This window comes from Cebus imitator, unplaced genomic scaffold, assembly GCF_001604975.1.
Source record: "Cebus imitator isolate Cc_AM_T3 unplaced genomic scaffold, Cebus_imitator-1.0 Scaffold513, whole genome shotgun sequence".
Lineage (NCBI taxonomy): Eukaryota > Metazoa > Chordata > Mammalia > Primates > Cebidae > Cebus > Cebus imitator.
Window position 1 is genome coordinate 81,934 of NW_016107828.1, and position 27,453 is coordinate 109,386.

Genomic DNA, 27,453 nt, shown 5'->3' on the forward strand with positions numbered 1-27,453 from the left:
AGCCCAGGGCGAGTGAGGCCGGGGCACCAGTGAGTTCAAGGTTGGTAGGACTTGCCCCAAAAGCACTGTATGACTCCTTCTTCAAGAAAATGAGTAAGATTCCAGTCAGACAAAACAAATAAATGATCAGTGTGAAATTTTTGAATACTTCAAATTCCATTTTAACAAATAATTGGCTTCAGTAATAAAAGAACTAGAAAAATACATTTGATGTCATATAAAACAAGGATAAATAAATGGCCTTTTAGGTAGATTCCTGCCATCTTCAGGAATTCCAGTTAAATATCAGCATGTTGGAAAAGTTACTGCAAAATATTTAACAGAGCTTACAGCATATCACTGTGTATGTACGTAGCAGGCGCAGGCTCTTAGACAACACTTGGAATATCTGTGAGCAATGCCTTAGGACCCATCTGCATTTTCTAAATTACACAATAGCTCTCATGGGTTGCTATTACAGCATAAAGTGCAAGAGTCAGTATTAAGTAAAGCTACAGATTAAGAAACACTCAAAGAATGGCGTAACATTTTCCTGCAAAATAGTCACATATAAATATCCTATTTATGCATTTGGAGAGAGAATCACAATAGGTCACAAAAATGAAACAACTGTTAAGAAAGACCACATAACAAAAGATTACAAAAGGCGCAAGAAAGGAAGCAGCAATGCATCCATTAACTGGCGGTAAAACCAAGGCTGTGGGCAAGAGCTCTTTAAGGCGAAACTCACGGCATTCACTGCAGAAGTGCGAAGGACAAAGAGCTTCCAGGAGAGAGTCAGCCAGCACTTTCGCCTCAGGCAGAGCTCTCACGGGATTTTTATCTCATGCGCCCACAGCATCACCACCCAGGAAGCAGACACACCTCGAAGATGTCCCATGCCACTGTGGCTGCCCCAGTGCACATGATGTGCTCCAGGACACTCAGCACGGGGCCACGTGGGCCTCTACTTCACAGGGACCCTTGCGCCCCAGGAGCCTCCATGTCACAGGGACCCTCGCACCCCAGGAGCCTCCATGTCACAGGGACCCTCGCGCCCTGGGAGCCTCCACTTCACAGGGACCCTTGCACCACAGGAGCCTCCACTTCACAGGGACCCTTGCACCGCAGGAGCCTCCACTTCACAGGGACCCTCACGCACCAGGAGCCTCCACAGGGTTCTGGGACACTGAAAACCACATTTTTCTGAAGAGGTGTTACAAGTTCTAAATAAAGTTAAGTCACATTTATTAATCTTAAAAATAAATCTATTTCACATACCACTTTAGGAGGGAATAAACCCAGGCACAGAATCCTACAATGCCAACAAAGTTGAATGTTCACAGATAACTGAAAATAAAACTGTCTACATGGAATTAGGATCACAAAGAACCACTTAGAATTCCGTTTTTCTGAGGGAAATACTCTCAAAGTAATACAGTCCTACTCATTCTCATGAATTTGTGCTTCAAAATGCAAACTTTACATGCTGCACAGCAATTTTACAATTCACATGGGCACCTTGAAAAGAGAACATTCTAGTGTGTTTAAGATGCAGCTTAGGGGACACATGATACTCAGCTGTTAACAAAACATGGAAAGATTCCCCAGGACAAGCAATTTATGGCTTTGTTAGGGTTGTGAGGTATATTTTTAGTTACTCTAATTTCATCAAATTTTTCTACTCCACTATTTTGATTTGTATCAAGGAGTAAAGACATCAATAGTCAACTCTGAACAGTGCATGCAGGCACCGTGAAGGGGAACTGAAAAGACACCCAGTCTCAGGGAATGTCACTTCCAGAAAGTCTGTGCCACGGGAAGAAAAGGTGCTGCCGCGCTGGGAGCCCCCACTTTTGCACCCGCCTCCCTGACTGCCCACCCTGCCTGCCGTTTCTGAGGTGCACACCCTGGACAGAGCAGCTGTGGCCCATGAGCCACAAGCCAGTGTCCACAGAATGAGCCACAGAGGCACTGAGGGGGCCACCCGTGCTGCCTGTGAGCGTGTGCAGCCCTGTGTACCCACAGGGGGTCTCAGGGAGCAAATCCACCTACTTACACAGGTATCAAGACAGTACTCCAACAAGATCAAAAGGAGACAGGAAAGAAGGAGACTCTGGGGCGGGGGGGGCTTCTGTTAAGCACAAGGCTGGGGAGATGCTGCCTCGACTGTGGGGGGTTTCTGTGCATCGCAGCTGCCCTGGTGACCTCCTGGGGGAGATCCAACAGTGACCACCACCCACACTATGGCCCAGGCCCAACTCAGAGCACGTCAGAATCACCAGGGAATTTGAACAGTGGCCCCCAGGTCCTCCAGGGCCTCTGCATCTGTGCAGGTGCCATAGTCTCGATTCTCTTTGTGCCTTCCAGGCAACCAGGACGGGTGGGCTGAACAGCACATACCGAGAAACTCCCTCCGCCATCTCCCGAACTTAGCAAGGAGCAACCCCTCACCTTACAAGAAACTAACATTTAAATAGATTTCTTCCTGTCTCAACAATCTGCCATAGAAATGGGTTTTTCTGGCTGGAGGTGGAGGAGGTCCCACCTTAAAGACCCCTCAGTCTACAACCAAGCCAGCTTCTGCCTGGCCACAGTGCCCATGCAGCCTCTCAACACTTCCAGTCTGTACAGCCTCAACTGCAGACATCTACGCCTGCTTCCCTACAGAGCAGCCACTAACACGTGCACGAAAGAGCTTGTTCCTCATGGCTGTGAAACAGAGGAAGTACATGTTTTATCTTATTTATTTTTAAACTTAAAAATGATCATGGTATTAAGAACACTGAAGTAAGTCTGGAATAACTTGGGTATACAACTCTACTTTTTCAACTCTAAACTTTATGAACTCTAAATATAGCTCAAGTATTTCCAATGAAAATTTAGCAGGCAAAGACTTAGTACGAAAATAAGAATGTAAAATATCTCTAATAATTTTATATTGATTACATGTTGAAATTATATTATTTTTGCATATTTGATTAAATAACGCTAACTCTATCGCTCAAGTTAATTTCTGTCATTTCTCTCTGTTAACACGGTTATTAGAAAATGTGAAATCAAATGTGCAGCTCACATTCCGTTTCTACTGGCAGCAATGGGCAGGCTGTGTAGCCCATCCTCCTCCACCATGCCGTGTGTGTGCGCAGTGGCTGTGCCATTACCTGTCGGCTGCTCCGGGGAAGTCGTGCCAGGCGCACTCCTGACATATCAAACAGTCTCACTTGTCGGTTGTCATGGGGGAGGGCTATGATTTTTTGGCCAACACATACGTTGATCCTGCAAAGAAGAGATGAAAGTGGATTGTGTATGAAACAGTGACACTGTAAGTTTTTGAGTTTACAGATAATGATGCAGGAGATTCCTTATTATTCACAATTCAGAGCTACTACATCAACAAAATGCGTGTACCACCTGCTTACACGCAGTTTAAAAAGAGACCAAAACCACCTGCTTACACGCAGTATTAAAAGGAGACCAAATTACTCACACAAACCTAACGAGATCACACAGACCCCATGTGCATATACACACAATACAGACACACACACACTGCTCAATGGTAGAACCAGACCCACCCAGACACAAGACCAACCCCTCACGGTGAGTAAACATCTGGCCACAAATGGGTCATTCTTATTCTCACAAATCTCACTAATCCAACCTGGTTTTAGACTAACTTAGTTTAAGTTTTCATGGAATACTGAGACTGTGCTGGAGGCTGAAGGAGCCCAGGTCATTCTTATTCTGACAAATCTCACTAACCCAACCTGATGTTAGACTAAGTTAGTTTAAGTTTTCATGGAATACTGAGACTGTGCTGGAGGCTGAAGGAGCATAAACCATTTTCCCGGAGGCTCTAACAGTGAAACCTCTATGAATAAAACATGCAGTCACAATCAGCCCTTTCACATCAATCTAAGCCACTTGCTTAACCAACAGATTTGCTTTACCTGTTAATGGCAGAGTCTGTGCGAATAGTTGCAATGGGGGATCTCATGTTTTTCAAGTCCCAGACTTTCACCGTGCGGTCATCACTGCCTGAAACCACATTGTCTCCCACGGTGAACACAGCAGAGGTCACAGTGCTACGAGGAAAGGGGAGGGGGTCAGACACAACAGCAAAGATGCAGAGGCGACACCACACACTACACACACAACCCTGACTGGGGGTGGGAAGGAGGTCGGAGAGGCACAAGCTGCAAACCGTGTCTGCCTCCCAAAGCCGCTCCACCAGTGCACAAGAAGGACAGCTGATTCCTTCCCAGTGGATGAGGAATACACGGTCCATTCTACTCTACATCCCCCGGCAACGGAACAAAGAGAAGTGATAGAAAGTAGGGCTGGACAGAGCATGCCCAAATGTCTACATATCTGGGTCCACAGCAGAGAATGAAAAAAAAAAAAAATCCATTCCAACAACTCTCAATCAATTTAATCATGACACAGGAGTTCGAAAAAAACACTCTGACAACTCAACAATTCAAACACGGACAAAGGACTTGGACAGACATTTTCCCAAAGACACATAAACAGCCAAGAAGCCCTGCACACCAGCGTCCACAGCGGCATTACTGACAATGGCCACAGATGCAAACCCACGTCCACCAGCAGATGGAATGAATGCAGCATGTGCACACGTTGGAATATTATTCAGGCATAAAAAAGAAATTCTAACACATGCAACAACATGAATGACTTTCAAGAATCCCCCTCATCTAAGATCCCTGAACAGGCAAATTCATAGACACAGGAAGTAGAACAGAGGTTTCTCAGGGCCTGGGGAAGGGCAGGAATGGGGCGTTTAACAGGCACAGAGTTTCTGTTTGAGATAATGAAAAAGCATAAGAAATAGTGCTGGCAGATGTACAACAATGTGATTTTATTTAATGCCACTGAAATACATATATTAAACAGTTAAAATAGTAAATGTTATGTATATTTAACCACAAGTTTTATCTTAAAAAGTATGAGGGAAAAAATTCAGTATCAGAACCACTCTTGGAGCCTGCTTATATAAATCCAACATAATTAATAATTTTCTTTTTAATTCAAATGTGTTGAAGTATGTGGCCCTCGGGGAAAGGGGTTCAAGGAACTGAAGAGGCCCTAAAATGGTTAAGGTGGAACTCAAAAGGTAGCAGAAGACAAGAAATAACTAAGATCAGAGCAGAACTGAAGGAGACAGAGACAAAAAAAAACCCTTCGAAATAAATAAATCTAGGAGCTGGTTTTCTGAAAAGAACAACAAAATAGACCCATAGCCAGATTAATAAAAAAGAAAAGAGAGAATAATCAAATTGATGCAATAAAAAATGATAAAGGGGATATCACCACCAATCCCACAGAAATACAAACAACCATCAGAGATTACTACAAACAACCCTATGCACATAAACCAGTAACCTGGAAGAAATGGATAAATTCCTGGACACTTGCACCCTCCCAAGACTAAACCAGAAAGAAGCTGAAACCCTGATTAGACCAATAACAAGGGCTGAAGTTGAGGCAGCAATTAATAGTCTACCCACCAAAAAAAGTCCAGGTCCAGACGGGTTCACATCTGCATACTACCAGACGTACAATGAGGAGCTGGTACCATTCCTTCTGAAACTATTTCAAACAATATAAAAAGAGGGAATCCTCCCCAACTTATTTAATGAGACCAACATCATCCTGATACCAAAACCCAGCAGAGACTCAACAAAAAAAGAAAACCTCAGGCCAATCTCCATGATGAACACAGATATAAAACTCTTCAATAAAATGCTGGCAAACCAACTGCAACAGCACATCAAAATGCTTATCCATCACAATCAAGTAGGCTTCATCCTAGGGATGTAAGGCTGGTTCAACATACGCAAGTCTATAAACACAATCCATCACGTAAATGGAACCAAAGACAAAAACCACATGATTATCTCAATAAATGCAGAGGCGGCCTTCGACAAAATTCAACAGCCCTTTATGCTAGAAACTCCCAAAAAACTAGGTATCAGTGGAACGTATCACAAAATAATAAAAGCTATATACGACAAACCCACTGCCAATATCATACCAAACAGGCAAAAACTGGAACCATTCCCTTTGAAATTTGGCACTAGACAAGGATGCCCTCTCTCACCACTCTTATTCAATATAGTATTGCAAGTTTTAGCCAGAGCAATCGGGCAAGAAAAAGAAATAAAGGGTATTCAATTAGGAAAGGAGGAACTCAAATTGTCTCTATTTGTAGATGACATGACTGCATATTTAGAAGACCCCATTGTCTCAGCCCAAAATCTCCTTAAGCTGATAAGCAACTTCAGCAAAGTCTCAGGATACAAAATCAATGTGCAGAAATCACAAGCATTCCTATACACCAATAACAGACAAACAGAAAGCCAAATGAAGAGTGAACTGCCATTCACAATTGCTACAAAGAGAATAAAATACCTAGGAATATAACTAACAGAGGAGGTAAAGGACCTTTTCAAGAACTACAAACCACTGCTCAAGGAAATAAGAAAAGATACAAACAGATGGAAAAACATTCCCTGTTCATGGTTAGGAAGAATCAATATCATGAAAATGGCCATACTGCCCAAAGTAATTTATAGATTCAACGCTATCCCCATCAAACTACCAATGACCTTCTTAACAGAACTGGAAAAAAAAACACTTTAAACTTAATATGGAACCAAAAGACAGCCTGCATAGCCAAGACAATCCTAAGCAAAAAGAACAAAGCTAAAGCCATCACGCTGCCGGACTTCAAACTATACTACAAGGAAACAGTACCAAAACAGAGACATAGACCAATGGAACAGAACAGAGGCCTCCGGAGCAACAACACACATCTACAACCATCTAACCTTTGGCAAACCTGACAAAAATAAGCAATGGGGAAAGGATCCCCTGTTAAATAAATGGTGTTGGGAAAACTGGCTAGTCATGTGCAGAAAGCAAAAACTGGACCCCTTCCTGACACCTTACACTAAAATTAACTCCAAATGGATTAAGGATTTAACCTAACACCTAACACCATAAAAACCCTAGAAGAAAACCTAGGCAAAACCATCCAGGACATAAGCATAGGCAAGGATTTCATGAATACAACACCAAAAGCATAGCAACAAAAGCCAAATTAGACAAATGGGATCTAATTAAACTTCAGATACAGCAAAAGAAACAATCATAAAAGCAAACTGGCAACCAAAATGGGAGAAAATTTTTGCAATCTACCCATCTGACAAAGGGCTAATATCCAGAATCTACAAAGAACTAAAGCAGATTTACAAGAAAAAAACAAACAAACCCATCCAAAAGTGGGTGAAGAATATGAACAGACACTTTTCAAAAGAAAATATATACGAAGCCAACAAACATATGAAAAAATGCTCATCGTCATTAGAAAAATGCAAATCAAAACCACACTGAGACACCATCTCACGCCAGTTAGAATGGTGATCATTAAAAAATCCAAAAACAACTGATGCTGGAGAGGATGTGGAGAAATAGGAACACTTTTACACCGTTGGTGGGAGTGTAAATTAGTTCAACCATTGTGGAAGACAGTGTGGCAATTCCTCAAGGATCTAGAAATAGAAATTCCATTTGACCCAGCAATCCCATTACTGGGTATATACCCAAAGGATTATAAGTTGTTCTATTATAAAGACATATGCACACGTATGTTCATCAAGGCACTGTTTACCGCAGAAAAGACCTGGAACCAATCCAAATGCCCATCAATGATAGACTGGATAAAGAAAACATGGTACATACACACCATGGAATACTATGCCACCATAAAAAATGATGAGTTCATATCCTTTGTAGGGACATGGATGAACCTGGAAACCATCATTCTCAGCAAACTGACACAAGAACAGAAAATCAAACACTGCATGTTCTCACTCATAGGCGGGTGTTGAACAAGTGGATACAGAGAGGGGGGCATCACCCATTGGGGTCTACTGGGGGAGGGACAATGGGAGGGAAGGTGGGGAGGAATAACGGGGGTAGAAATATCAGGTATAGGTGATGGGGGGAGATGGAGGCAGCAAACCACCTTGCCAGGAATGTACCCAGGCAGCAATCTTGCATGACTTGCACATGTACCCCAGAATCTAAAGTACAATTAAAAAAAAACAAAAAGTTTTAAGACAGCAAAAAAAAAAAAAAAGACGGGAGAACCACACCCTGAAGATGAAAAGTACCATAAAGACAAGAAAAGAGGGGGAAGAAAGGTTTCATCAGTTTGTGTTATTTAAACTATTTTCATAAACTTTGCTCTTGAAATGTAAAAAACAGTTTGACACGGTGCTAAGTATATTAAATACTCTTGCTAGTGGTAAAATTGTATTAAACATATAAACAAAGGATGTTATCACTTGAATTGCACTGAGGATCACTGAAGAAACCAGTCAAAATCTGCAGAGGAAACCGTGTCCTCACCGGCTGAGGCTGGGCTGGCAGGGGGCTGGGGTGACCACCTTAACCAGCCAGCAAAGGAAAGTCGCCAGCACCTGCCGGAAGGTATTTAGGAATCAAATAATAAAATGGCATTTGAAGAAGAAAATTCAATCACCTCTTTGCTTGCTGGCAAAGTTCAATAAAAAGAATGTCATAAAAACCTTACTTTTCCTGTCAGCTGAGGACACCTCATCCAGGCATGATCCACAGTTCTCTTCAGCTGTGGCCACGGGGGCTGCTCGTCCTGCCCGGCACAGGGCTGGGGTCAGTCCACGTGCTCCCCAGTCCCCTATGACTGGCCCATCCAGGAAGACATGCCCTGACTTCAGGGCACAGTGGGCAGATCCTGAGATGGGGGGGCAGTGGCTTCTCAGAGCGACACAGGCTTGATGCCTACACTGCCTCCCAGGGGACAAAAACTAGGGTCACTCACTCTGCTCAGAGGCACAAAACCCATCTCATCCCTCACTGAAGCGTCTGGGATACCTATGAGACAACAGCATGTGAATTTCCACCTTTCCACGAAGGAAGTGTCCTACTGTCATCACAAGTCACTAATTTACGTGGACAAAGCTTGGTTTTCACATCTGCCCTCACCATCAAAGGTCCGTCCATCCAAATTGCCTGGAACTTCAGAGTCCAATTGAAATGCCAGTTGTCCCGGCCACTGAGGCTGTATCATGAGATGCGATTTCATGCTCTATGCGGCCCTGGATGAGAGGAGCACCATCCAGTCACCAAGCCCATTTATGAAAATTCCCCTCATGTAAGTGGACGTGAGCTAAGTTCTAATTAAGTCTAAGCTCCACTGCATTACAAGATTTTTAAACACACAACACTGAAGCACAGCAAAGCTACTAAGAAAAGCGTCAAAGAGATTCAACGGCACCTGGGAACACGCTCTGACACTCAGGCCCCGGAGCACAGCCAGGATGCGACAGCAGCGACAGCGCTTTCACATCTGCCTTCTCAGAGGCCTGGCCATGGCGCCCATAGCTGCAGAGTGGATTTGCTGACGCTGATCCCCTGCCAGGACCTGACGTCTGGTCAGGGCCCTGCCCTGTGCTGGGGCGTCCTGGCCCATGGATGCAGCAGCTGCCCTGCCCAGACACATCAGAAACTAGAGCTGGCCCTTCCCCAGGGGTGACAACCAACACAGTCTCCTGAGGAAACTGCCCGGCTGGAAACCACTGCATCATCATGGGGCAGGACACGAGAAGACACTTAACACAGTCGGCTAACGAGAGCAGCACGGGCAGAGGAGAGACTCTGAAAGCCAACCCAGTAACTCCTCTGGATCTTCATCTAAAAAAATAAAGAACAACGTGAGGGCCTGACTACAAATCAGGCTGCCACGCTTCAGTGAGAAGGTTACCACAAGGCTTGGTGGGCCCCAGCTGCCGGGGGATCCTGGAAGGGCAAGGGGAGGACTGCCCCCGACTTCTCTTTGAACTGGAGTCTTCAGGATATTTGGCCAAGTTAAGTTTCAGTGAACATTCTGCTAAATTAATGGGAAAAAAGGCTCAACAAAAGATCGCCTAACCCCATGTTAATGAAATGCTATAAGACATTAGGTTTTTAATAAATCACAATCCTGACAAGTATTGTCGGACATCAAAAGAAAAAGGAGCTGGCAAAGAGGCAGCAGTTTCCAAGGCACCCTCAGCCCACAGGTCCCACGGGGAGGCTGGCGCGCACGGCCGCTCACTGGAAACGCTTCCGATGCTGCCAAACTCCAGCAAACTCATTTATCTTGTCGTGCAGGGCAGCCGAGCATGCTCCTCCAGCTGACAGCATGGCACCTCCTCGCCGCACACCACTGCCTGGTCTGGAACATTCCGCTCCCTCTGCGAGTCTCCATCAGCGGAAATGTCGCGAAGCTGGCATCCTCATTAGGACGAACAGCTGTCTCCCAGTCACACAGAGACACAGAACTGCTCCTGCATAACAATCTGCTGAAATTTCACGGCGACAGAAAAGAAGACACGACGCGGGAAACGCTGGGCCACAAAGCGCTGATGGGAGTGCTTTCCTGGCACATCAAACACTGACGATCATTCCCTTTCCTATTTTTAAAATGCAGCTTCCTCAGTGATGTGTTTCCATCTGAGGAGCAGGCCTGTGTGTCCAGAGAGAGCCAGCATGCGCCAGAGGAGGCCCGCAGATGACAGCCACATCCTAGAAACACAGGCTTCTCAGTCAAGGTACCGAGAAGAGAGCTTTGAAAGGAATGGCTGTGAAGGCACCACTGCGGCTTCATTGCCTTGGCGGGTCAACTGCTCTGTTACAGCACTTGTAGAAAGTACTAGTGCAACATCTGCATTGCCCAGCAACACTGACTCTAAAAAGTGCTCTAAGTAACGAAAGCACCCCCCAACAAGCCAGCCCGGGACCCCCGGTGCCCTCAGAATGGGCGCTTCACAGCACAAGGGAAGACGTGGGTAGCCGCGTTGTGTTCAGGGTAATCAGAGCCCTTCCCACAATTTTCCAAACTATCTGCGTGAAATCCGAGTAACACATGAATCGGGTCTTCCCTTCACAGCCGGGCCGCCCACACGCACGCTGCGGAGTCTCCCAGCCTCTCTCATACCCACGCCTTTCAGAATCGAGAACTCACAAAAGCCTTCATTCAACGAACTCGGAGGACTCACCGAGAAACAGAAAGTCACATTCGAATAAAAAGCATTTCTAAATACTCCTGGATGGCTACCTCTCAAAAAAGTGGACCTTAAGATAAAACAATCACAGCAAAAAGCAAATATGTATCACACGTGATTCTTTCTCAGAATTTAAAATTCAACTGTTCCCTGGAGAAAAGAAGTCAGTTCTCATAACACATAGTTCTACCTCAGTAGTCTCATGGACCCAAGCTACTCTTCAAACCAGCTCGTCAGAAATAGTGAGACATTTCCCAACTAAGTCACTGACAAGGGCTGCACTACAGAACTGTTCATGCAACAAATACTTATTCATCACTGGCTGTGTCCAGCCCCGCTCCTTGTGAGACAGCGTGCAGCAGAGTGGAAGGTAAAGTTGCTCCAGTGACACCTCCCTCTTCCCAGGGAAGGGGGAAAGTGACCGGCCACTTCTATAAGGTAAGCAGTGTTAGGCACACAATAGCACCCTAATGGCTGGAAGTGCTGCCGACAGGCACCACAGCAAAGCTACAGGAAGCCTCTGCAATACTGTGTTACCACTGCCCACAAAAACGAGCTTCTAAAGTGACTTCAGACCACGCTAAAGCCTCCCTAAGATTTGACAACTGAATTAGTAAGAACCTTTCCACACACTATTCAAAGAAAACATTTAGTTCAGTACAACCTGACCACCTCACCCGGCCAAAGATCAGGTCCATGAGCCATGTGGAGGCACAGAGAGAACACTCTTCTGCTAGCTCAAGAGCTTCATCTCGGCTATGACACAAAGAAAGAAGATCCATTACAGACTTGTTGAGCTGTGGTACCTGGACTCAGTTACAGCACTCAGCTCTGTGATCTCCGGACTAAGCACACAGCACTCACCTATATGATCTCCAGAGTAAGCACACAGCACTCAGCACTGTGATATCCGATCTAAGCTTAACACAGCACTCAGGTCTGTGATCTCTGGACTAAGCACACAGCGCTCAGCTCTGTGATCTCTGGACTAAGCACACAGCACTCATCTCTGTGATCTCTAGACTAAGCACACAGCACTCATCTCTGTGATCTCTGGACTAAGTACACAGCACTCACCCATGTGATCTCTAGAGTAAGTACACAGCATTCAGCTCTGTGTTCTCTTATCAGCTCTGTCTCATGTACTGATCTTATAATTCTAGAATGTCAAGGCTACTAAGGACACAAGCCGTTTCTTATAACTACTGCATCTGCAGGAGCCTATACAGACATATTTTCCAAATATATGCTCTTAACTTGTTTGCAACATGGCCTTCTGGAATATAGAAGAAATTCCTAACACCCATGCACTCATGTTCTTTCTTCATAGGAATGGCCCTTAATCTTTTATTTGGGTTTTTATTTCTACATATCCATTTTAGAATGTTCAGCAGCAATAAGAGAAATCAGTTGAGACTGAGAGAGAAACAGCATTAGAAACCAGCACAAAAATAACAAAAAGCAACAACTGACTTCCAGAGAAGCCAAAACAAAACACAACAGAGACAACACAGCAACACCCAGGCTGTGAGGCCATCCAGGCAGGGAGGCAGGGAGGCAGTGTGGCACACACTCCCAAAGCACTGGTATGTCCCTCTCTCACACACACATGAAATAAAGTCTTTTTTCACAAAGTGCTGGTTCTTGAGGGGTCACTGGAGAAATCACTTCTGGGGAACATCATGCTCTCCAAAGACGGTGTTAAATGAAGTGTTTCTCTGCTCTGCTGCTGAGCACTGGAAACCCTGGAGCTCAGAGGCGTGCAGGGACTTCAGGCAGTGCTGGCTGCGGATGGCTGAGCGCACACGGCAGCGGGTGCTGATCAGAGGCTGCCAGGCAACCCTCAACTGCCACCCAGGCCCTGGCTCTGCAGTGGCCACGCAAACAGCATGGCCACCACCATCCTTTCCAAACATAAGCTGGGACTTTAGGCAGCCTCCCTCCCCATGCTGCCCGCTCCGCACAGATGCTGGTTTCTGCCACGTGGATTCTGACTCAGACACCCGCACCTGTCTCCAGAGTCTGTCCTAAAGTCCCTCACAGTTAGGAAGTTTCTAGTATGTATCAGTTGCCTGATGGCTGCTTTATAGTCATCTCAACGAAAAGTGACAGAATCCGATCAGTCAAAACAAAGCTTCACGTAGAGCAATTCAAATGCAATAATTTCCTTAAGTCCTTATTTTATTAGTTCCTGAGTAGCCCTTCTTAAATGAGGAACTTTAAAAGCATAAAATAGAGATATACTAAATCCCTTCTCACTTTTAAAAACAGTATTCTAACTTAGAAGCAACTTTAAAATGCATCAACATGCAGCCAGGTACAGTGGCTCATGCCTGTAATCCCAGCATTTTGGAGGCTAAGGTGGGAGGATCACTTGAGGCCAGGATTTTGAGAGCAGCCTAAGCAACATAGTGAGACTCTATCTCTACAAAAAACGCACAAGTTAGCAGGCAGTGGTGGCACAGCCCTGTAGTCCCAGCTACTCAGGGGGCTGACAAGGGAGGATCCCTTGAGGCCGGGCACTTGAGATTGCAGTGAGCCATGATCATGTCACTGCAGTCCAGCCTGGGTGAGGGAGTGAGGCCTTGTCTCAAAAATAAATAAATAAAAATTTTAAAACATGCCCGGGGACTGGCTCAGGAAGTGTGTTACGTTCACACCACTGGACACTGAGAGAGGAAGCTGGGACAGCAACCCTGCAGGTGGTGGTAGGGAGAGCACTGCTCTGCTGGTGAGAGGCAAGGGTTCTCCTCTGCACAGAAAGCACCATGGGCCTACGTGTGCCCAGCCACGCACTGCATCTGCTAACATCTCCTTGGCTGTTTCTGTGATAACAAGACAAAACATTCACTAACTAATAGACAGGAAACACCCAAAACCACCTCCAACATGACAGCGGCAGTGAGATCCTGTTCCTGCCAACTGCTGCCCACTGTAGTTCCCTGGAATCTGTGTACCCCACTCAGGCCAAGCAGCAAAGCTCAGAAAACCTGCTACAGGCAACAGAGGGAGTCCTCAGTGACCCTAGCCTCAGTTTTACAATAACCTTACTGTAAGATTATTACTAAGAATTGTATTTATATAAATATATACACTTCCTCAAAATAAAATGAATTACCTTAATTAATTTATGCAGCAACAAGGATAGAACTAGGGTCCCGTATCTTAAGTGAAACAATGCAAACACCGAAAGACAAAAAGCACTTGTCCTCGCTGGCAGGTGGGAGCAAAATGACATACACACAAGGACAGTGGAGGACTGACGGACAGTGCAGGGACCCCAGGGTGGAGTGGACAACAGGACTGACGGACAGAGCAGGACCCCAGGTGGAGTGGACACAGGACTGACGGACAGTGCAGGGACCCCGGGGTAGAGTGGACAACAGGACTGATGGACAGGGCGGAGACCCAGGGCGGGGTGGACACAGGACTGATGGACAGGGCGGAGACCCAGAGTGGGGTGGACACAGGATTGACAGACAAGGTGGAGATCCAGGGCAGGGTGAATGATGCGAGGACTGATGGACAGGGCGGGGTGGATGATGGGAGGACTGACTGACAGGGCGGAGACCCGGGGCAGGGTGGATGATGGGAGGACTGATTGACAGGGCGGGGACCTGGGGCGGGGTGGATGATGGGAGGACTGATGGACAGGGTGGAGACCCAGGGCGGGGTAGATGATGGATGACTGATGGACAGGGTGGAGACCCGGGGCAGGGTGGATGATGGGAGGACTGATGGACAGGGTGGGGACCTGGGGCAGGGTGGATGATGGGAGCACTGACGGACAGGGCGGGGACCTGGGGCGGGGTGGATGATGGGAGGACTGATTGACAGGGCGGAGACCCGGGGCAGGGTGGATGATGGGAGGACTGACTGACAGGGCGGAGACCCAGGGCGGGGTAGATGATGGATGACTGATGGACAGGGTGGAGACCCGGGGCAGGGTGGATGATGGGAGGACTGATGGACAGGGCGGGGACCTGGGGCGGGGTGGATGATGGGAGGACTGACTGACAGGGCGGAGACCCGGGGCAGGGTAGATGATGGATGACTGATGGACAGGGTGGAGACCCGGGGCAGGGTGGATGATGGGAGGACTGATGGGCAGGGCGGGGACCTGGGGCGGGGCAGACACAGGAGGACTAATGGACAGGGAGAAGACGACCTACGGCAGGGTGGATAACAAGAGGTTGCCTGGTACGTGCAACAAGCGTCACTGCAGTGAGGGGTACACTGAAGGCCCGGGGTTCACCTCAATGGAGTACATCAAGGTGGCAAAACTGCACTTACACCCAAGGAATACCTACAACATTTTGTTAAATTATCCTAATTTAATCTAACTAAAAAGACAACCACCAACCTTTCAAGCACATGGGTGGGGCTGTGACCCTGAGAGGAGACACAGGTGTGCTTCCAAGACCCTGCAACAGCACGCAGGCCGTCATCCCCATGCCACATCGGCCCCGGAGGCCCTGCCACAGGCCCAGCCATCCTCGAAGTCACCACCTGGTAGACAGCTGGCTCTCCAGCTTCCCACAGACGACAACTCAAAGGCCATCACCAAAAGGGAAGCAGATCTGAAAGCGGAAAGCAAACCGATCCACAGACCACAAGCAGCCTTTCCAATACCCACCTCCCAGGCAGCCGGCCGGACAGTGCCCAAGGGCCCACCCCCGAGCTGACGCCTGCATGCCAACTGTGACCAAGCACCAAGCTCAGATGCAATTCAAACTGCCCATCATCCAGGTAAAAATGCTGCTTTCCAAACATCGTTTCCCTTTAAAAGCATAAAAAAAAACTTGTGACACAGAGTGCAAAACCATGCTTCCCTTTCCGAGCACACGATCTAGAATTCAGTGTTTAGGACCAACTAGCTCCCCTAGGTGTTTGGGAATAAAAGCACACAAAGATGTCATCACTTCAAAGTCATCATTATAAATTTTCAACTGATTTCTTAAAGTTTTCTTTGGTTAGATGTGTTTTTTGTTTTCTTTAGAAGAAAGTACCAAAAGCCACATTTTGGGAATGAAGTTACAATCATCTGTAAATAATTAAAGCATCCTCAAATATTGCATCCATGTTGAGATGATCTCCTGTTTTTTCACTGTTGAAGGTTATCCACACTGCAACACTGCCAGCCCAGCATGAGGCAGAGCCACCGCCACCCACAGAGGAGGCTTAATGGCCAGTGACGCCTCACCCGTCAGCTTTTTACAGCAACCAAAACAACAAAACAAACCAACAAACAAAAAATAGAGATGGAGAGAAGAAAATTCCGCAGGGGTTGGGGGTGCGCTGGCGGGGGGTGGGGGTCTGAGGGCTGAGGCTGGGATCTAAGCAGGCGAATGTCATGACAGTGAAAGCTTCTCCCAGGCACATCTGTCCGCCCACGGTCCACAGTGAGGGCCCACGCTGGAATGGCCATCTGTGGGCTCAGCTCCCTGGGTGTGTGCAAGGAAATGCGGCAGCCAGGAGACAGGCAGGCTACGAAGTTGCTGGGCTCACAGACTTACACTGCCAGGTGAAAAACACACAATCAGAAAAGAACTTAGTTCAAGTGAAAAGCACTAACTTCCAGCTGCAGCTCCTGGTGGTTAGGACAAACACAGACACTCTCGGAGCTTCTGCGCGTTCTGTTCATTCCAGACCACAGTGTAAGGTGAAGATCGTAGTATGGCGGATACACGAGCTGTCTGGTTTCCCAGTGCATACAGAAGTCATATCCACACCATCCTGCAGTCTGTTCAGTGAGCAATCCCATTACCTCTAAAAACACAATGTGCATTTCTTAAGAAATTTTACCGTTAAAAACACTAATAGTCATCTGAGCCTTCGGTGAGACATAATCTTTTTGCTGGTAGAGGGTCCTGCCTCAAGGTTGATGGCTGCTGACTGATCAGGGTGGTGGCTGCTGAAGGCTGGGGCAATTTCTTAAAGTGAGACAGCAATGAAATTTGCTATAGCAACTGATTCTTCCTTCTACAAAAGGTTTCTCTGTATCATGTGATGCTGTTTAAAAGCATTTTACCTACAATTGAACTTCAAAACAGGAGTCAGTCCTCTCAAACCTTGCCACTGCTTTACCATTGAAGTTCATGGAATATTCAAAATCCTTTGCTGTCATTTCAGCAATGTTCATAGCATCCTCATCAGGAGTACATTCCAACTCAAGAAACTACTTTCTTTGCTCATCCATAAGAAGCAATTCCTCATCCATTCAAGTTAATCATGGGATTGCAGCAACTCAGTCCCATCTTCAGGATCCACTTCTAATCCTATTTCTCTTCCTACTTCCACCACATCTGCAGTTACTTTCTCCACTGAAGTCTTGAATCCCTGGAAGTCATCCCTGAGGACTAGAATCAATGTCTTCCAAATTCCTGTTAATGTTGACATTCTGACTTTCTCCCGTGAATCACAAATGTTCTTAATGGCATCTAGAATGATAAATCCTTTCTAGAAGGTGCTCAGTTGACGTTGTCCAGATCCATCAGAGGAATCACTATGGCAGCTATAGCATTATGAAGTGTATTTTTTAAACAATAGGACTCGAAAGTCAAAACGACTCCTTGATCCATGGGCTGCAGAATAGGGGTTGTGTTACCAGGCATGAAAATATTCATCTCCTTTCATCTCCATCACAGCCCTTAGGCGCACTGTCAATTAGCAGTACAATTTTGAAAAAAACTTTTTTCCTGAGCAGTAGGTCTCAACAGTGGGCTTTAAAAATATTCGGTAGTGTAAAACAGATGTGCTGTCATCCAGCCTTTGGTGATCCATTATAGAGCACAGGCAGAGCAGGTTTCACAAAATAGTGGAGGGCCCTAGGATTTAGCTGCACTGGCCCCTCACAAGAGCATCAGGCTGTCCTTTGAAGCCAGGCATTGATGTCTCTTCTCTAGCTGTGAAAGTTCTAGATGGCATCTTCTTTAACAGAAGGCTGTTTTGTCTACACGGAAACTCTGTTGTTCGACGTAGCCATCTTCATCGATGATCTCAGCTGGATCTTCTGGAGAACTTGCTGCAGCTTCTCCATCAGCACTTGCTGCTTCACCTTGCACTCTCATGTTATAAAGACGGCTTCTTTCCTTAAACCTCATGAACCAACCTCTGCCAGCTTCCAGCTTTTCTTCCGCAGCTCCCTCACCTCTCTCAGACCTCATGGAACTGAAGAGTCAGGGCCTTGCTCTGGATTAGGCTTCAGCTAAAGGGAATGTTGTGGCTGGTTTAATCACTCCAGAGCACTGACACTTCCCTCAGATCGGCATTAAGGTTGTGTTCTTATCATTTGTGTGTTCACTGGAGTAGCAGTTTTCCTTTCCTTTCCTTCAGAACTGTTCCTCTGCATTCAGAACTGGCTGTCCGATGTAGGATGCCCAGCTTGCAGCCTCTCTGCCTTCGACATGTCTTCCTCACTAAGCTTCAGCAGTTCCAGCTTTTATGTGAGGGACATGCAACTCTTCATTTGAACACTGAGAAGCTACTGTAGGGATGTTAATTGGCCTAATTTCACTAGAGTTATGTCTCAGGGAGGAGGGAGGCCTTAGGAGAAGGTAAGAGACAAGGCAATGACCAGTTAGTGGGGCAGTCGAAACATACACGATTTATCAACTAAGTTCACTGTCTTCTGTGGGCAAGGCTCCTGGGGCCTCAAAACCGTTACAACAGTTATAGCAAAAGCACTGCCCACCCTTACACAATCATGACAAAAGTGTGAAATACTGTGAGAATGACCAAACTGTAACAGACAGGAAGTGAGCATGTGCTCTTGGAAAATGGCACCAACAGATCTGCTGGGCCAGGGCTGGGCTGCCACAGACACTCATTCGTAAAAACATCAATCTATGGAGTGCAATCAAACAAGGTGCAAGAAACAGCCACCAACAGCTGGATTCCTGAACACAGTGAAACTTTCAAAGTAAGCCTTTTTATTTCCAAGAACAACACACACTACAACTTTGTATTCCTGCTACATGAAGTATCTAAAATTGCTTTTCATATAAATCAATACACATTAGATCACTGGCAGTGAAATAATAACAGCCACACAGTTATGCCAACTAAGTAGTATCATGGTAAAACCCCTGCTATAACAGAGAGATGCCATAACACACAGTGAAAAGAAATCAGACACATCAAAAGGAAAAGGCAACCAGTCCTTCTAAACACGTACGATCAAAGCCTTCAGCAGCTCACAGCACGGAGCTCCATCCCCATCCAGCAAAGATGACGACCACACATTTCTGGAGACCATTTGGCTATGGTTTTCTTTCTTACAGTGAAGCACTGGAACTCAAACTCCAGTCTTTCAAAAGGCACAGAATTCAAGGCAAAGTACAGGGATTACAGTGAGAAAAAAAAAAATGAAAAAGAAGAAAAATCTCTCCTAGAAACTGGATCACAAAACAGGGCCAGCTACCCTTAAGCCTTTAGAACTACTTCTTGCCTTGAGAAAACCCAATATACAGCAATTCATATTAACTAGACAGTTAAGTGAATTATAAAAGACATTAGATTCTAGTACACTGTACTAAATAATTGATGCTGGATTCCTACAAATGAAAATACGCCCTAAGATAAAACTTTGGAAAGCACGTTCCACATCATGTTAATACAAATTATGCGAGAAATGGTATTTTTAGTCACATATGTTGAAGAAATACTGCCTCTGTTTAAGCAATGATCACTAAAAACACCCTGCATACAACTTTTCAGGGCTACATCACAAGAACAGCACACCTCATAAGACCTGCATGTCTGAGTGCTGCTTTCAATGCTCAGGAAAATAACTGGTGAAAAGGACTCAGGATCACCCTGGAAAACCGGCAGAGCGACTTCCTAGATGAGGAGGCAGTCCTGCAGGCCCACGCCGGGCTGCAGGAGAACATTCCCACTTGTCGGGGTGGCAGACACTGCGCTTGGTCCCAGGCCCCTCGGGTCTGGGCACTAACATGCTGGACACACACTGGAAGCTCACAGATGTCCTTAGCGATGCCGTGACTGCTGCAGAGAAGTCCCCCAAGCAGAGGGTCCCTCAGAATGACATGGTGGCAGGGAAGGCAGGAGACCCAGGATGTGCTCTTACAAATCACGTTCAGAATGTCCCAGACTAGTACAGAACACACACACACAACCTGGCCATTCCTCTGCTCTTAATCAGGAATTAAACCCGCACCCTGGACTTAATCCAGGTGTGCTATGATGCGGATGCACACCTCTACACATCTGTAAGGATCACACACTCTGAGGGTTTGATTTGTCGTATGGGCTCGAACCTACAAAATCCATGCCAGGCAAGCATTATTGACTAAGAAGACTCCTCAGATAAAACACTTTTGTAAAATGTCTCATTTCCTGCTTTTCTCATGATAAGGCATGTCTAGAGGCTTACGGCTGATCTGATGTCAGGAAGGAAGGGTTTCTGTTCCATAAAGGCGTCCATGGCTCCACCTGCTGACCAAGCCCTCAGCCTTCATGAGCACAGCGGAGGAAGCGCCAGGCCAGTGAGGGGAAGCTGGATGCCCAGGAGCCCAGCAGACCCCCCAGACATAGCAATAAAATTAGCACGAAAGAGAGATCTTTTCAAAACTAACTTCTGGATGTACACATCAACAAAATATGCTAGAGTTCATGATCATTTGAGTAAAAAGAGAAAGCATAAAGGATCTGAGTAAGCCTAGCCCGGGCAAGTCTGGTCCATTTTCACCTCAGTGCCCACTCCCAATTCTCAAAGCTCTGACAGATTTTTGTGCTCCATACAGGTGACCAGAGTCAATGTAGTGAGTGCTGCTGGGTCCTCCCAGCATGGGTCAGGGAGCTATGCCAGGATGGCAGCACTCAGGGCCCTGCAGGTCCCAGGGGGTGGGGGCGGCACACTCAGCAGCCAAAACCAAACCACCACAGGATCACAACCACCAACACCAACAAAGTGCTGTGTCCAGACCAACAAAACCACCACAGGATCACAACCGCCAACTAAGTGCACGTGTCTACACTAAGCAAACCACCACAGAATCACAATCACCAACACCAACAAAGTGCTGTGTCTAAACCAACAAAACCACCACAGGATCACAACCGCCAACTAAGTGCACGTGTCTACACTAAGCAAACCACCACAGGATCACAAGCACCAACACCAACAAAGTGCACACGTCTACAGTAACAAACCACCACAGGATCACAACCACCAACACCAACAAAGTACACCCGTCTATACTAACAAAACACCCCAGGGATCATAACCACCAACATAAAGAAACTGCTGCGTCTACACTAACAAAACCCCTGCAGGGATCCACCAACACCAAGAAAGTACAAGTGTCTGTGCTAGCTAACACACAGAACACAGTGCCAACCAAACAGTATAGACAGAATTACAAAGATCCCCTTCTTCAGGACTCAACATAACGAGCTGAGGCCCTGGGCCAAGGCAAGGTCACTAGGGAAGTCAGCATGTGCAGAATAGTGTCACTTCACTATTTGAAACAGGAGAGCGCCTCTGACAGGCAGATCTGTGGACACCATCTTAACCACAAGAGCGCCTCAGCACACCAATAGCGCAGCAGAGAGGCACCATCAGCAACAAAAGAAAGTATGAGAAAAATGCAGAACGAGGGATATACAAAAGAGCGGGCTTGGATTCTTCACCAAAAAACTCAATGTACTAAAAAGTAACAAAAAATGGAGGAAAGACCATTCTAGATTAAAAGAAACCAAAGCATATAATATGTAAATGTGATGAGAGAATCCTGATAAAATCCTAGATCTGAAAAAAGTATCAAAGACGCTTTGGAGAGAAATGAGTAAATTTAAACATGGGCCAGATAAAGGATGCTATAGAGTTTTTGCTAATTTTCTTATTTGGACAATGGTACTATATCAGGAGAACATCCTTTTTCTTAGGAAATGCATGCCGAAGTTTTCCTTTTAAAGGGCTCAGCCAAAGAAAATACAAGCATGTTTTACAGAGAGAGGTGCACACACGTATGTAAAGAGACAGCGGTGCTGCCATACAACAGGTGAGCCTAGGTGGATTGTTAGTGGGTGTGTATGTTAGAGACAGATGTGTACTAGGTGGAAGGTTAGTGGGAGTGTGTGTTACAGAGAGGTGTGTACATGCATGTAAAGAGACAGCCGTGTGGCAATACAACAGGCAGGCCTAGGTAGAGGGTTAGTGGGTACACTGTACCCCTCTGCTGGTTTTTACGTAGGCTTGAAACTTTTCTAAGCAAAAACTGAGGAAAGGCCTGCAGGCGCAGGAGTAAGACCATCTTGCTCTGCCCGTCCTCTGGGCCCCAAATGCCCTTCTGATAACTCTCATGCAGAGCAGCAGGGCAGTCATGCGGCCCTCCGCTGCACCCTGCAGTGTTGCCAGGTGGCGGATCCAGGACCAGACAGGGCTTTGCCGCTCCACGTCTGGTAGACATCAGGGAGCACCCCATCCAAGCTAGCAGGCGCAGGAAGCAGCACTCCCCCGAGCCGTGACGTCTTCCTCACCTATGAGCTGGCCTGCAGCAGGGCCTCGCACATGGTAGAGCTCATGGGGGCCCAGCTCAGCACCCGCTGAGCTGGTGCGGCAACAGCACAGTGCTGTGTTCAGCCACTGACTGCAAGTAGGCCTCTATTACTGTGGCTATCGCTGCCCAAGCTGGCAGAATAAACACCAACCTGATATCAGAACGGAGCCGTTTAACGCGTGGGATGCCCCCAGAACAGACCTAGGCTGACAAAAAGATCTCCATGCATGGTCGTGACTGCTGCCTGCCCCTGTTCCAGCCTCAAAGTCAAGGTATTAGCTTTCCAATCTCACACTTCTCTTTAAAAACACTGTTCTGGCCGGGAGCAGTGGCTCACACCTGTAGTCCTAGTACTTTGGGAGGCTGAGGGGGCAGATCGCCTGAGGTCAGGAGTTTGAGACCAGCTTGGCCAACATGGTGAAAACCCGTCTCTACTAAAAATACAAAAATGAACCGGGCATGGTGGAGGTGCCTATAATCCCAGCTACTCGGGAGGCTGAGGCAGGAGAATCACTTGAACCCAGGAGGCAGAGGTTGCAATGAGCTGAAATCACGCCACTGCACTCCAGCCTGGGTAACAGAGTGAGACTCCAGCTCAAAATATAAATAACTAAATAAAAATTTTAAAAAATAAAAAAAGTCCTATTTTCCTTTCCAACATCTTATTAACATTTTCAACATTAAATCTAAAACTTAGTAACTAATGTTAAACAGATGAAACCAAACTTCATATTTAGAGTAGCCAAATACACAAATGTTCATTTATAAACCACTCCTGAATGCGCTTATCCAGAGGCTGGAGTGTGGAGCAGCAGTGGTGAGAAGTCTGGGGGCTTGGAGGAGCGAGGAGCAGCCAGGACAGACCCCACAAGCACGGCTGGCAGGAGACTGACCAGTGGGCCACATGGGGCATGATGGGGGAATGGGGAGCGGAGGTTGAAAGAGAAGAACCAGGGAACGCTCTAAGTAGACAGCCCCCATGACTGGGCAGACGGTCTCATCATTGACTGAGCAGGGCCAGACTCAGGGAAGGAGGCAGTCATGCAAAGAACTGAAGAGTCCTGTTAAGACTTTACGCTTATGAGTTGCTGGGGATTTGGATCCAGGGTCTATGTCTGCGAGCACGTCTGTGTGTGTACCGTCTCCCACAATATACCATGAAGACACATGTGGTAACAAAAACTAAATGGAAAAGATTCAGGAAACGCCCTGTGGGTGGCAGCAGCAGCTGCAGCAGCCCCCATGGTGGCACGGCCAGCCCTGTGCTCAGCCACAAGCCCTGTGGGTGGCGGCAGCAGCCCCAGCGGTCCCCATGGTGCCTGGCCGCCCCAGTCCTCAGCCACAAGCCCTGTGGGTGGCGGCAGCAGCCCCAGCGGCCCCCATGGTGCCTGGCTGCCCCAGTCCTCAGCCACAGGGTCTGGCAGCCCTGCTCTTCTCCACCCTCTCCGCCCACTGCCCCATTATGTCCTCATTAAACTTCTTGAGAGAACATCGGAGGGTGTCTTCTCTTAATCTCCTAGATCCTTTGATGGAGCTAAATGGTTAGAAAAAGAACAGTAGAGTTTGAAAGACAGTCGTTTTCTGAAAGATACTAGAGTTGGAAACACTGAAAATTAAGGCTGGAATTAAGTTTTCATGTCAACCCACAGAACTTTTTTCATGACTAGAGAGAGATGTTGAAACTACCACAACTCACTCCGTGTGTCCCTGGAAAACATTCACCGAGTGGATGGAAGGGTCCCTGAAATCCCAGAGGCGGAAAGTCGTGTCGCGGGAGGAGGTCACCACGAGCCGCTGGGTGGGGTGTGTGCAGCAGTGCGTCAGCTCCTGGTCATGCCCTGCAACCAAGATGGCAAAACGCACGGTCATTCCCCGCAGGTGCGCTGAGAGCGAAGCTTTTCCACAGCACAACAACCCAAGCAGCCATCTCTCTGAGAAGGTGAACCTGACCTAATGGAATCACGCAGCAGCATGCAGGTCACGGTGGAGACAGCTTTTCCTCAGAAGCTGAAGGCCTTTCAGCCGTCCACATCAAAGGAACAGGGAACTAAGCAGGTGCATAACCCATTTTCTGACCCTAACCGTTAGAAGGTCAGGAGAATTAACAGGCTGAACATGAGAACCCCTTAAATCTTAATTCTTTGCTTCCAGAATATCTTCTAATGACAGAATGCTGTGGGTCCTCAGTCAAATATAATCTTTAAGCTCCTGCAGGAAATGCACTTATAGACAGATTCGCAGAAGCAACTTCAGCAGGCAGAACCCCAAGACGGCCCCAAGCCACCCCGCACCCTACATGCCCGCCTAAACCACCACCCCCATAACCCCGCATATGCCCTAAGTCACCCCTGCCCCATACACGCCTTGCCTAAGTCACCTCCCCAACCACCCCGCACAGACTCTAAGCCACTCTGTCCCGTACACACCCCAAGTCACCTGGCTCATACCCACCCTGCCTAACGCCCTTCCCTTCAGAGCCTGCTAATAGGGTGAGATTATCTTTCTGGTAATTATGATACATTATAAAGCAAAAATGATTTTGCACATGTAATTAAGGTCCCTAAATGAGTTGACTTTGAGTTAAAGGGAGATTGTCCTGGGTGGCCTGGCCTAACCCAATGGGCCCTTAGAAAGGGTCCCAGAAGTCGTCGGAGAGTTCAGAGCAGCAGGGGAGGAGTTCCGGCTGAGGAGGAAAGCAGCTGCTCTGTGAGGAAAGGCGGGCCCTGTGCAGGGGCTCCCAGGGCCAGGCACAGCCTCTAGATGCCCAGAGGAGCCCCCGCCGGCAGCCGGCAAGACAGGGCCTCAGGAACCAGTGCAGGAAGGGGCTTCTCTAATGACATCGGAAGAAGACAGCAGCCTCAAGGAGGCCCCGCCCAGGCTGCACCCTGGCTTCGGTCTTCAAGCCCCAGGGAGAAGAGCAGCTGCCACAGACCCAGAATCCCTGACCTGGGAAACCACAAGGCAGTAATTCCTGTCGTTTTAAGACACTAAGTTTGTGGAAATTTGTTACAGAGAAATGGGAAACTAATCAACCACCCTATATCCAATATCTACATACTACATGCTACAGTTTAAATCCCCTGAAGATAAAATACATTTAGCTATCAATAGTTTAATTATTAATACAAAGAATCTCCAATAATTACCACAGAAGAGCCAGAAGGACTGAGACTCATTCTGGTCAAGAAGTAACTGGCAAGGTCAGACATAACACATGGACATAAACTAACGTGCACAGCCAGGAGGCCGAGGACTCAAATAACTCAGGCACCTGTCAGAGAATGAACGAGCTCCGACGTCTCCACATCATACAGGTTTGCCGTCCGGTCCCATGAGGCAGTCACAGCCTGCTTCCCCCCGACCAGCCAGTCTGCAGCGATGACCACGCCTTGGTGGCTCTTGAGGGAAGTCAGCGGGACGCGGATAGTGGGGCAGTCGCTGGACACGTCCCCATCGAGGTCGGGCTCGTCCTTGTCAGAGCACTCTACCTCATCTTCCCCAGATATCTGCTGCCAAAGAGAAGACCAGAAAAGAAAGACATTTCATGGGAATCTTGAGTTTCTTCCAACACAGCGACAAAACAGACCGCTCTCATTCATCTCCTGAGGACGTACCCATCACGACAGCCACTGCCAGGAGCCCGGTGCTGGCCATTGTGATGAGTGTGTCCTCCTCTGACCCATAACTGCTGCCCGCTGAAAACCCATCAACTCTGTGACTATCGCATACAAAAAAAAAAGCGGAATGTACCATGCTGTCAACTGAACTACCATGTCTTTCCACTAACCAACAAAATGGCAAATAAAGTGACTTCAACACTTAAGTTTTCACCACTTATGAGTAGAAATGCAATATAAAACTAAACAAATACAAGTGAAAGTCAGTAATTTATCATACTACAAAAAAGAAGCACATTCATGCTCAAGAGCCTATTTAAAATATACTTAGAATTCCATTGCTACAATTATTAGAGTCTACTTTCCTTTGTAACATCAAGTCTCCTGTCAAAGGCCAAGGATAAATAAACACATTAGAACCAGCTCTATAAGAAAATCTGTATATCCATCCAACAAATATTTATCAGGGGCTGACAGGGTGCCAGCCCTCACGCCCAGAGCCCAGGTGCTGCTTACACAGTGCAGAAGAGGACAGGCAGCTTCTGACATGCACACATGCAAAACTACGCTCAAACTAGCAGGTAAGAACTCCGGAGTGAAGACCACTGGCAAAGCCCCTGTCCTCAGAGAACTTACGTTCTGGCATAAGAGAGAGACCAACCACACACACACACACACACACACACACACACACACCAACCACACACACACACACACGTGCTAATATGGGGACATATGTCATATGTACACAAGCTGGAACTGATAGTTTGGAAACCTGTCCTGGCCCAAATCTCAGGCTGAACTGGAATCTCCTGTTTTGGAGGTAAGGCCTGGTGGGGGTGTCTGGCTCATGGGGGAGGATTCCTCCAAGCCTGGGGTAGGCCTCAGAACAGTGAGTGAGCTCTCACGAGATCTGGCTGTTTGGATGTGTGGTACCCCTGCCTTGCTCCTGCTTCCACCATGGGACACACCCCTTCTTTCGTCTTCTGCTGTGATTGAAAGCTCCAAGTTCCCTGAGACCTCCCCAGAAGCCAAGCAGATGCTGGCGCCACACTTCCTGTACAGCCTGCAGAACCAGCCAATTAAACCTCTTCAATTCTTTATAAATTACCCAGTCTCAGGTACTTTTTTATAGCAATGCAAGAATGGCCTAACACACAAATGTCATGAGCAAACACACATTACTCAGGAACACACGTCACAGGGACACAGAGCAGGATG

At 47.0% G+C, this 27,453-nt stretch overlaps 1 protein-coding gene across 1 annotated transcript in view; it reads right to left on the reverse strand.

Moving 5' to 3' along the window:
* Positions 1–27,453, reverse strand: part of WDR37 (WD repeat domain 37) — an 80,559-nt gene that overhangs the window by 3,130 nt on the left and 49,976 nt on the right. The window contains exons 10-13 of the mRNA XM_017514056.2: positions 25,887–26,121; positions 24,312–24,453; positions 3,933–4,067; positions 3,144–3,258 (exon numbers count right to left, since the gene is read on the reverse strand). Of these exons, the coding sequence (XP_017369545.1) occupies positions 3,144–3,258; positions 3,933–4,067; positions 24,312–24,453; positions 25,887–26,121 (627 nt within the window). The remainder of the gene's footprint in view (positions 1–3,143; positions 3,259–3,932; positions 4,068–24,311; positions 24,454–25,886; positions 26,122–27,453) is intronic.